General features: G+C 39.8%; 1 protein-coding gene across 3 annotated transcripts in view; it reads left to right on the top strand.

Moving 5' to 3' along the window:
- The window catches only part of CPVL (carboxypeptidase vitellogenic like), a 129,519-nt gene extending 118,795 nt beyond the window's left edge, over positions 1-10,724 (top strand). For all 3 annotated transcript variants that reach the window (XM_036074485.2, XM_078059406.1, XM_036074488.2), the window contains one exon: positions 10,467-10,724. In XM_036074485.2, coding sequence (XP_035930378.2) covers positions 10,467-10,571 — 105 coding nt within the window. In that variant the 3' untranslated portion in view covers positions 10,572-10,724. The remainder of the gene's footprint in view (positions 1-10,466) is intronic.
- Positions 10,725-12,310: the final 1,586 nt, after the last annotated feature.

Raw genomic sequence — 12,310 nt, 5'->3', positions numbered from 1 at the left:
GTGAAAACTGTGTGCCTTGTTTTATTTCAACCAATGGCATCATGAAAATGTTGTGCCCGTTGGCATGTCCTGTGTCCTCAATTCCAGGAACCTGGGGACATTTTCAAGTCTGGGGTCCCCTTAGGCTGTGGGTCCGGAACACAGTTCAATCTAGATACCCTCTCTGATTAATAGGTGTCCCACACAGACCAGCTTTGGAATGTCACAGGGGCTCTGATACAAACAGAAACATCCATGAATGCAGTGGTGTGGTCTTGAAACTATTACTGCCAATTATACTAGAATTCTGTGGGGGTATGCAGGAATGGAAGCAGGCAGCAGGACCTTCTCATCTTTCTGCAGATATTTGAAACCTGGCCCATCTGATTTCCTGAGCCAAGATTTCAGAGAAGTTTTGGACCTTACAATTTACTGATCTGAATAGATGTTTCTTTGATTTATTTTGGGAGAGAGAAAGAATGCTCTAATGTTTCATCTTTCCCCAGGAGAGCCAAAATGTCAGAGAACCAGGGGTGGGAAGGTAAACGGGCTGATCTATAGTGTTTGCCAAGTTCCATGGTGTAAATATTCCTGCCGTGGCTGATTTCAGGCTACCAACATGACACCACCGAGTGTGAAGTTGGGCAGCAATGTACACAATCGGCTGTCCTGGCTGGAGCCATCCCCCACTGCTATTTGCAGGAGGTAAAACTTGAGCAGGTTGTCTGGCTCTTGTTTCTCTGTTCCCCAGAGGACAATGGGTCGGGCTCTAGGTCCTCGCAACACTCCCAGCAGAGAGCATTTGCTGCTGTAGCCCCTGCCCTCTCCTCCCACTGAAAACTACAGACATAGATCATAAAGCTAGATACTGAGTAAGAGTAATTAATGAACTGGATTTTGCTTTTTATCCTCTTGTGGATTTCAAATATAAAGCTGGGAGGAAGTAAAGTTTTGATTACTTTTCAACTGCTTCAAATCCTGGGTTGCAAAGTGGGTTCTTAAAAGGGTGAAAAAGACAGAACAGCTTTTTGCCATTCTGCTAAGACAAGTAAGGTCTTGCTTGCCTGACATTTCTGTGTGGAGAGACAAGGGTGTTTGGCATTGCGAGTGGTAAAGGGGATGGAGGGAAAGAATGGGATGGATCATGGTGTTGGCAGGTTTAAGGGATAAAATTAGTTAAGTCAAGCAGATTGACAGAAGTTTGAACTCATATTCAATCTGCTTTCTTACTTTAATTGGGACCTTTCCCATGAGAAGGAAGAATTCATAGCATGGAAATAAAAAAAGCCTGGAAGAGAAATAGTCTCCCTCCCTAACAATATAATTCTTCCCTCTGAAAAAGTGTAGTACTATCTCTTATATTTATTGGTATTGTAGCTTCTGATCTTTCTCCACCCTTAAAGGGAAAAAATATTCCTTTGACAATAAAAAATGAGAGAATAGAATGATGACTATTGCTTGAGTGCTTAGTATATGTCTATAACAGCACGTGGTGCAAGCTTATTATGTATTTGTGAATTGAGTGCCATGTAATGGTTAATATGCCTTATCTGTTTGAATCCATACAGAAAGTTAAATATTCTTAGAGTGACAAAGCATTCTAGATTGCCTGGCACTTTTTTAGCATTAGCACTGAAAATCCTATGTTCCCAGGAATCCCTCAGCCCAAGGCAAACTGGGACAACTGGTCACCCTAATTCTTACCTTGATGAGAAAATAGAAGCAGTTAAGTCCCTGTGCCAAAGTCACAGAGCTGGACTCAAAACCAGACCTGTTGAATCCTGAGTTCATGCTTTTGACCACCATGCCGAATCACTTCCTACTACTGTGCTTTTAGGTTTCCACCAGTGATAATGATCAAGGGAAGAGACAGTCATTCATACCAACCTTGCTGAAATTAACATAGAGATTCTTGGAGTTAATTTAGAGAAAATTTCCATGACTTTTTTCTTTTTTTTAATCAGAGACATTCATAGCACATTGAAACCTCTAGCTGATTTGGTGAGATGAGGCTGAGATTTGATTGAAGGGTCTTCACCTCTCAGGCATTCATTTTGTACCTCTCTAAAAAGACAGGGTATATTGAACACCAGATTTCTTCTAACTTAAAAGTTCCCTGATTGTCAGAAGTCTGTTTTTCACGTTGCACAGAAATGTCTGTGCCATTTATTCTCATCCTTCTATTTCATCATTTCTTTTGGAGACATAATGCTTTTTCTTAAAGCCACTATGAGCTTGTTGATGATACATTGTTTTATTATCTATTGTTTAATTTTATTCTTTATTAATTTTAATTCTAGTATAGTTAACATACAGTGTTATATTAGTTTCAGGTGTACAATATAGTGATTCAACAATTCTGTACACTACTCAGTGCTCATCATGATAAGTGTGCTCTTTAATCCTCATCACCTATGTCACCCATCCCCCCACCCACCTCCCCTCAGGTAATCACCAGTTTGTTCTCTATAGTTAAGAGTCTGCTTCTTGGTTTGTCTCTCTCTTTCTCTTTTTTTCCCCTTTATTCATTTGTTTTGTTTCCTAAATTCCACATAATGAGTGAAATCATATGGTATTTGTCTTTCTCTGACTGGCCTATTTCACTTAACATTATTATACTCTCTAGATCCATCCATGCTGTTGCAAATGGCAAGATTCCATTCTTTTTTGATGACTGCGTAATATTCCATTGTGTATATATATATACCACATCTCCTTTATTCATTCATCTGTTGATGGACACGAACTGCTTCCATAGTTTGGCTGTTGTAAATAATGCTGCTATAAACATCAGGGTATTATCTGTCCTTTTAGAAATTACAACACACATACTGACTTAAGAAAGTTGACTTTGAATTAGTGCATTTAGCATTTCCCAGATGTGCAAGTACCTGACAATAACTTAACTCAATTTATGCCACTTTTTGTGCAACTGTGGTCTTTTTTTAAAACTTCTATGTGGTTTATACTCCATAATACATTATTATTATTATTGACATTCATTTGTTTTTATCTACACATGTAAATTCTCGGTTGCTCTTCATTCTCCTCTATATTTTCATGTATCCGTAGGTATGATTATCCTTTTGTCTAAAGAACAGTCTTCAAACGTTTCTTTACAGATCTGCCGGCAATACCTTTTTCCAGTTTTTTGTTCCCTTGAAAATATCTTTATGGAGTCATTTATGTGGGAATCCTAGACGACAGCTACTTTCTTTTAGAATTCGAAGGATGCAGAGGCACCTGGGTGACTTAGTCATTTGAGCATCCAACTCTTGGTTTCAGCTCAGGTCATGATCTCTGGGCTATGAGATCAAGCTCCACGTTGGGCTCCACACTCAGCATGGAGTCTGCTTGAGATTCTCTCCCTCTACCCCTCCCTCTGCGCGCGCTCTCTCACTAATAAATGAATAAGTAAAATCTTAAAAAAAAACAAAATGCAAAAGATACAATTCCACTGTCTTCTAGCTTCCATTGTTTCTGTTAACTAGTCAGCTTTCTTGCTTCTTTGAAATTATTGAAAGTGCAGTTTCTTTTTCTGACAACTTTTAAGATCTTCTTTCTGTCTTTGGTGTTAGCAGTATACCATTATGTGCCCAGATGTGGTTAGTTTTCTCTGGGTTTTTCCAATTTAAGTCCATAGAGTGTCTCAAAGCTGTAGCTTGATGACTTCTATTGATTTGGGGGAGTTTCTTACTCACAATCTCTGTATTTTACTATGTCTTTTGCACTGTGCCTGCCTTCTCTTCTTATTCTAGGACTCCAGTTAAACATAGTTAAATAGTTTGTCATCCCATGGCTTTTTTTCTCTTTTCTGTGTTTTCCATAACTTCTTGAATAATTAGTTCATAGTTATTTTAAAATCTATACCTGATAACTCCAATATCTGGATCCCTGTGGTCTCTTTCTGCCCTCTGCTTTTTCGCTTGGTTTGTAGTCATTTGATCTTATCTTTTGGCAAGCCTACTACATCTTATTGAATGCTGGACAAAAATGTATGAAAAATGATGTTATCTTCCTCCAAAAAGGCTTTGATTTTTTTCTGAAAGGCAGTTAACATAGGGGCAGATCAACTGGCTTCAGTCAGGGGCTGACATGGTGATTTGGTTCTGGATTTCAGGTTTGGGGAGGGCCAACCTGCTTCTGGTTTTCACTACTTCTAAGACCTTGTCTCTTGTGGGTCTAAGAGAAAGCCTGTGGTATTTACCAGAGCCATGCCTCCTTGACAAGCCTGCGATTCCAAATTTTATCTTTGGTTTCTTTTGGGTTTTCTTTTGTTTTTATTTTTTGGTCTCCCAAGCACCCTAAGCTCCGCTTAGCTGTTCATCCTTTAATCTGTCGATTTTTGCTTGGCTTCTTGCCAAGAGAAGCTTAGAAATTGGTGAATTTCTCAAAGAGAAAAGCAGCACAAAATGTTTGGTTCACTTCTCTGTGATTCTCTTTTCTCCATAGTGTTGGCCTCTCAAGTCCTGGTTGCTTTCTGAAACTTTCAAACAGCATTCTTTTTTAAATTCAGCTTTTAGTGTTCTTGTGGGGTGGGGTTGGTTTGACACATGCTATTGCTTCAAAGTCAAAGGTGGAAATCCTAAATTATGATATTGTTGCAACTGATTAAGATGGTGTATCTAGAAAGCCCTTAGGGAACTGTCAGCACCAAAGCTATGTATTGATAACTCTAGGGATGTGTCCCACTATGATGGCTACATTTTGGTCAGCTAAAGCCCCTTTCCCCCTCCTGTTCAATAATGCTTTGCTACACTAGAAGTGTACACTGGTAACTCTCAAGTTTTCCCTGAGTGTTTTGGGAGAAGCTCTCAACCTTGTTCTCTAGTTTGGTTTATGGCGGGGGAGATGGAGGTGTTGTTTAATTTTTTTAAGTGGGTTGCCCCATTCTTTTTTAGGAGGTGGCTGCTAACAAGCTTTGGCTTATTTTTTTATTCTCATTCCCAACTGCCTTTTGTTTTTTTCATATATTCTTTATTTGAGTGCATATTTATTCCATTTCTACTCGTGGTTAGTGTCTGAAAGCGAAAAGGTAAGATTTTGTAAATATGAAATAAGATAAAAAATAATAAAATAACTTTAGTGTAAATCAGAAACCATAATAAGCAAGATTCTTTCCCTGTGTCTGCATCATCCTGTAGTGAATAACAAGAACTATAAACCTATCCCATATTGCCCACCTCCCAAACCTGCCTCTTTTCTTCTTTCTCGGTTAATAGCACCACCTCTTGCAAAACTGCGTGTGTCAGAAGCCTGAAATGGAGTCCCAAAAGTTCATTTTTGCTTTTGTTTCTCTTGCCTTTGGAGATGTGTCTTGAAAGAAGTTGCTGTGGCCGATGTCAAAGAGGTCACTGCCTATGTTCTCCTCTAGGATTTTGATGGATTCCTGTCTCACATTGAGGTCTTTCATCCATTTTGAGTTTATCTTTGTGTATGGTGTAAGAGAATGGTTGAGTTTCATTCTTCTGTATATAGGTGTCCAATTTTCCCAGCACCATTTATTGAAGAGACTGTCTTTTTTCCATTGGATATTCTTTCCTGCTTTGTTGAAGATTTAGTTGACCATAGAGTTGAAGGTCCATATCTGGGCTCTCTATTCTGTTCCATTGATCTATGTGTCTGTTTTTGTGCCAGTACCATGCTGTCTTGGCGATCACAGCTTTGTAATATAGCTTGAAATCAGGCAACATGATGCCCTCAGCTTTGTTTTTCTTTTTCAACATTTCCTTGGCGATTCAGGGTCTTTTCTGGTTCCATACAAATTTTAGGATTGTTTGTTCCAGCACTTCGAAAAATGCCATTGGTATTTTGATCAGGATGGCATTGAAAGTATAGATTGCTCTGGGTAGCATAGACATTTTAACAATGTTTATTCTTCCAATCCATGAGCATGGAATGTTTTTCCATCTTTTTGTGTCTTCTTCAATTTCTTTCATAAGTGTTCTGTAGTTTCTGGAGTATAGATCCTTTACCTCTTTGGTTAGGTTTATTCCGAGGTATCTTATGGTTTTTGGTGCTATTGTAAATGGAATCAATTCCCTAATTTATCTTTCTACAGTTACATTGTTAGTGTACAGGAAAGCAACTGATTTCTGTGCACTGATTTTGTATCCTGCCATTACTGAATTGCTGTATGAGTTCTAGTAACTTGGGGGTGGAGTCTTTTGGGTTTTCCACATAAAGTATCATGTCATCTGCAAAGAGAGAGAGTTTGACTTCTTCTTTGCCAATTTGAATACCTTTTATTTCTTTTTGTTGTCTGATTACTGTTCCTCAAAAAGTTAAAAATAGAGGTAGCCTATGACCCAGCAACTGCACTACTGGGTATTTACCCCAAAGATACAAATGTAGTGAAAAGAAGGGCCACATGCACCCCAGTGTTCATAGCAGCAGTGTCCACAATAGCCAAACTGTGGAAGAGGCCAAGATGCCCTTCAACAAACGAATGGATAAAGAAGATGTGGTCCATATATACAGTGGAATATTACTCAGCCATCAGAAAGGATGAATACCCAACATTTGCATCAACATGGATGGAACTGGAGGAGATTATGCTAAGTGACAGAGAAAGTCCAGACATCTGCTCCTGCAAGATCCCCACCAAGTCTCCCCCAGACAGAGCGGCACCCACACTCCCAGCGTGAATTTCCCTCTCTATCTTATCACCTCTAACAGCACAACTGGGAGACCTTTGCTGCCAGGTCCATGTTTCCAGTTCCAGGGAGGATTGTATCTTTTTCTAAAAAAATAAAGTGGGATGAAGCTTTAAAGTGTTTGCATAACCCTTTTAAAATTCATGACACATCTGTTGACCCCTGGAACATCTGGAATACATGAGTTTAGAGGTTTGAGCTCTCATGTGGAAACACCCAACATATACAGTTTCTGATGATGAGACCATTTCTATCCAGGGAGCCTTGGATGAATCTTGTCACATTTAAATACGAAATCACGGCCCTGTCACATTTTGTTACACACCTCTAAAAACCATGGAGTGGTTTGTGACCTTGATTTGTGAGTGGTGAGCAGCTTGGCTATAAACAACAGATTGGTTTTTTGTTTTTTTTCCGGCACTCATAAATTTATTTGAGGTTAACATCGGTAAAATGTTGTCAATATGCTAGGGAACATACTTTAGAATTTTGTGGTGTGTGAAAAAGACTTTGTTCCCAAATGAGCTTTTCTTTCCAATCTTAATGACACCGTTCATGATGACATTTGGTCATTACATATGGCAGCTCAGAACTGGACTGGGGGTCAGGCAGGTTACTGAGAAGAATTGTAACACCCAACCTTATCACCTCTTGTTCACCACTTATCACGGTCATAGAATGTGTATGTGTGTGTATGTGTGTGTGTGTGTGTGTGTGTGTGTGTGTGTAAATACCAGGAAAGTAGATGATCAGGAGAAATACACTAAGGTGAGGCCATGAGTAGGTGTTAAACAAATTTCTGTTTGTATTCTCCCTTGATACAAATAGAGAATTGCCTGGTTTGTCACAGAATGGAAAAGGTTCTTATAAACAGCGGTTTTCAAAGAGTAGTCTTTGGACCAACAGCATCAGCATCACCTAAGAACTGTTAGAAATGCAAATTATCAGGCCCTGCCCTGGACCTTCAGTGCTGGAAAGTCTAGGGGTGCGGCCTAGCAGTCTGTTCTAAGGAGCTCAGGTGTTTTGATGCACATTCTAGTCTGAGAACCTCTGTTTTAAACAACCCCCTGAAACCAAGATTTCTTTTTTTTTTTTTTAAGATTTCATTTATTTATTTGACAGAGAGTGAGCACAAGGAGGCAGAGGAGCAGGCAGAGGGAGAAGGAGAAGCAGGTTCCCACTGAGCAGGGACCCCGACGCGGGGCTCGATCCCAGGGTCCTGGGATCATGACCTGAGCCAAGGCAGACCAACTGAGCCACCCAGGCGCCCCCCAAGATTTCTTAATGCTAACGTAGGAACACAGTGTTTTAGGGTAGTTTGATACAAGCATTTTGATCCTGGGTTTTGAGTAGAGATAACTGTTGAAAGAATAATGACAATGGTTAATATTTATTGAGTACCATCCAGGTGCTATGCTAAGTGTTCCATGTACATCATTCCACTAATTGATTGCTCCCGTAATTCCCAACTATCCCAAGAGGTAATACTTTTTTCTCTGTTGTACAGTGAAGGAAACTGAGGCTCAGAGCAGGTAAGTTATTTGCCCAGGGTCACACAGCTTGCTGTGCCTCGAGTCGTGCTCCTGCCCTCCTGAGTCCAGGCCCAGGCCATAAAGCACTATGTTACCCCCCATTAGCTGCAGCTCTGGTCCAGGAGACAGGATGACCATTAGCTCTTGGATTCAGCTTACTGCTGTTCCGGACCATTGCTGCCAGGTTCATTTCCAGTGGAGGCAGCAGCTGGGTTTTGTCACAAACATGACTTCCTTAAGTGTCCTTAGCTGAGCTGAAGTTGCATAGAATCACTCATCAGATTCCTGCCAGAGCCGGAGATTTGGATGAGAACGTACAGGAAGAGAAATCTAGCCTGGGACTGTGGGGGCAACAAAAGTTTTTATAGAGTCACATGCAGGGGCTCATGTCACACATAGGTTGACTTCCAGTCTGTGACAAAGTGAGACACATTGGGTTTCCAGACACAAGCTTGTACGCAAATGGCAGACGGGCTCCTCTGTCATGGCAGCAAGGCACAAATGGCCATTGATGGGTGTGCCATCCAGCAGGTGTTTCCAATTGCGTGGGAGGGTTAAGTACAATTTCACATCTGTAATGGTGGTCTACTTCCCTTACTTGCCTCAGAGGGCTGCTGAGAGCCAGGTGAAATGTTCTATGACTAAGCTATAAAGTTTGGTTCAAATGTAAAGAATTATTATACAAATACTAGGATTTGAATAAAAACACTGGTGTGTGCATCAAAAGCCAGGTCCCAGCTCATTCTCTCGGTTATAATTGGGTGACTTGGACAAGCCTCCTAATAGCTCCATATCACTCAGTCACCGAGGTTGCTAGTGCTCTCTGCAGTTAGTTGTGCAGTGCACAACTTGTGTAGCTGTGAGCTGCAAAGCAAAATTCATCTAATCATCATGATCCCACTTACTGCATAGCAAGGTCATAAGACGCTGGGTTGGGGGTGGATTATTAATATATTAAATGCACTATGTAAATATATGTGTAGTTTTCTTCTGTCTCAATTCCTTCCTGATTGAGGCAGGTAAAACAAGCTATGAAGGGCCTTGTCAAAGGAGCCTTTACTTGCTGATTGTGATTTAGCAGCTAGAACTTACTGAATGTGATCCCTTTCCTGCCTGTGTTCGCTCCCTTCATCCACTACTAACTCCTGCCCATTTTCCACATATGCCATAGGACGTGGCAGACCACACCGCTCTCTCCTGCAGGGGGCCTGCCAACACTGTGTCGGTTCTTTCCCTTTCGGTGTTGAATGACGAAGGCCTCCCCTTGCCCTCTACTTGGGACGTTTGCTGAAACCAGAGGCTTTCCGAATACAGAGACGAGTCCCCCCGACCCTGCCCTTGCTTTTATTTTTTTTCTTTTTTATCAGTATGGCACCAAGCACAAGGGGCTGAACTCACCTTAACTCTAGGTGTTTCAGAATGCTCTATGTATTTTGTTAGGTGACCCAGGTATCCACTGCTATACAAACTCAGCGAGTCTGCACTTAACAGAACTACATTTCATTGTGTGTTAACTTGACATAAAATCTGGGGGAAGTCGACTGATAACCATATTTGACTTTGAAATGTATCAAAAAGATAGGATGGATTAATAGTTGGATAGTGTGAGAAAATGAGTAAAGTGGGTGTTAATGAGAGAATCAGAGTGGTAAGTCTATGAAATTCTTTCAGATTTGCTCTATGTTTGAATTTTTTTCAGAATAAAATGTTAGGAAAAAAGAATGTTCTAATTCTGTGCTACTCAAAAAAATGGCCTTTTAAAAATTTCAGGTGTCAAGGATTTCTCATGTTTGTCGTTTTAATTTTTTGGAGAATCAAAATATCCCCTGTATTAATGGCCAAGACTAATATGGCAGGTAGAGCTCAGTATGAAGGCCACATGGTTCAGCGGACTGAAGGGGGAGGTGGGTGGATTCCTTCACCCAGTTGGGGTGGCAGAGAGGGCCCCAGGGTAGGTCTTCACACCTTAGGGGCTTCACCAGGGACGAATAACACAGCACGGACTAGCAGACAGCTCACTCCCAAAAGGAAAAAGACAATTTTCAAGTTTCCATAAATGTGAAAGATGAACACATCTTTTTGTTAAATTAAACAACCACACAAGTGTAAACCTTTCCTACCTTAAAGTACCTATAATTAAAGCTATCAAAACTTAGACAATCAGCATATCCAAAAGCATGGATTGATATAGAATATGTTCTGTATTTCATGGAAGCTTTAAGAATACTTCAATTTGAACTAAAACTTTCCATTCATGTAGAACATCCATTCCTCTAAACTTTTCTTTTTCTTCTCTAAGGTAATTGTTCGAGGTGGAGGACACATTTTACCCTATGACCAGCCTCTGAGATCTTTTGACATGATTAATCGATTCATTTTTGAGAGAGGATGGGATCCTTATTGATGGATAAGCTGCTTTCCTAAAAGAAAGAACATCGAGGGGTTTTAATCTTTGAGAAGAAAATTTCCAAAATGGAAACTGTCCTATAAATAAGAAAATTATCTTTTTATATCTTTAAAAATGTTTCCCATCAATAAAAATTTATCCTTGAAACAAGGAAGGTTCTGTTTTGGGGGAGAGGGTTCATTACAAAATTAACTTTAAGAAAATGCTACTCATGAGTAAGAATGACCTCTTCTAATTTAACGGATGGGAAGAATGGATTCTGAGACCCTGTTTCAGATACAAGAGGATATATGGAAGGTTGAGGCCCTGAATGGGAATTTTTAATTCCTTCTAAGAGTAAGTGCAGTAAGTGGATAAAGTTGTAACAGCATCCTGTTCTGTAAATAACAGAAGAGTCTGTCTCATAGTATGCATATGAAAGTGTTTGGTAAGTACACTGGGTAAGAGCATCTAATTATCACTGCAGAGGAATGGGTGCAGTCATAATAGTGGTGGGCAAGACTTTGGAATGTGGAGAGTCTTAGCAAGAAAGGTAGCTTGGAATTCTTTGAAATAGAAATCTTATATATAAAAGTAATAATGTACCAATTGGTGATATGCAGAGGTTCTTACTCAAAGAACACACTGAATCTTTGTCTTTTCTTTCTTTGTTTTTTGCTTTTTGGTTTTTCAGTGTGTTGGCTCATTTCAAGTGTACACGTTTATCAAACAGCCTGCAGGCTGCATTAGTTATGAGCCATTTTAAATTCTGTACTTCTTTAAGCCAAATAAGGAACAAACTGATTTTGTATAATTGTTGAAAATTTGAGACAATCTGGCATCAAAATACATATATTTATAAATATGCATACATTAGTAATTTTCCAACTAAAATACCCCCATTTTGGCACATCTCTCCTGTTTATGCAACATGTGCTCTCACCTCTGAAATTCCCCAGCACGTTTGGCTTTTTCAACATCATTTCTCTCTCATTTTACCCATTTATGAATTGGCTCACTGGAGAACTAAATTTGAAAAGTCAAAGCCTGTTCTTGCTGCAAATATTTTGGGTTCTTTTAATTTCTCATTTTGTGCGTGATTTCATTCAGGTTTGTGATCTCCCTTTGTGGTTTTTTTTTTTTATAGATATCTCTCACTGTGCCCCTATACTACCAGACATAAAATCAAACATTCTGATCAAAAACAGATTTTAATTATCACAGAGAATAAGCTGGGGGAATGTGCGAAGAGTTTCGCATATAGCCCCACCTGCCATTTAAATTGTTGCATTTGGTCCCAAAAATATGCAGTGGAAAGGGCACCACCTGTGGCTGGGAGAGCAGGAGTTTAGTGCCATGTGTGTGCCCTGGACATTTTGGGGTAGGTCACTTCACTGTCCTAGCTTCCCAAAGTCTCAAAGAAGACAGAGACTCCTGAGGTTCCTTTCAGTTCACATATCATTGTACTAGTATCTATTTCACAAGGGTACCATGAGATATTATAGTCAATCTTCATTAGATTCCATATTTGTATCACCTATTCACTAAAATTTATTTGTAACCCCCAAATCAATACTTGCTCACTTGTGTGGTCCTTCGCGAACATGGGCAGAGTGATGAAAAAATGTGAGTTGCCCAATGTGCACATTCTCAGCCACGGTCAAACAGGTGTTCTTTTTGTAGTCTATTTAGTGCCACATTTTTCTGCATTTTTGTGCTTTTTATTGGTACTTTTTTTATTTAAAAGGGCTCCTAAA

Source organism: Halichoerus grypus, chromosome 12 (genome assembly GCF_964656455.1).
Source record: "Halichoerus grypus chromosome 12, mHalGry1.hap1.1, whole genome shotgun sequence".
In the NCBI taxonomy this organism is placed as follows: Eukaryota; Metazoa; Chordata; class Mammalia; order Carnivora; family Phocidae; genus Halichoerus; species Halichoerus grypus.
The sequence above is the reverse complement of the archived record's forward strand: the minus strand, read 5'-3'. Positions and strand labels throughout refer to the sequence as shown.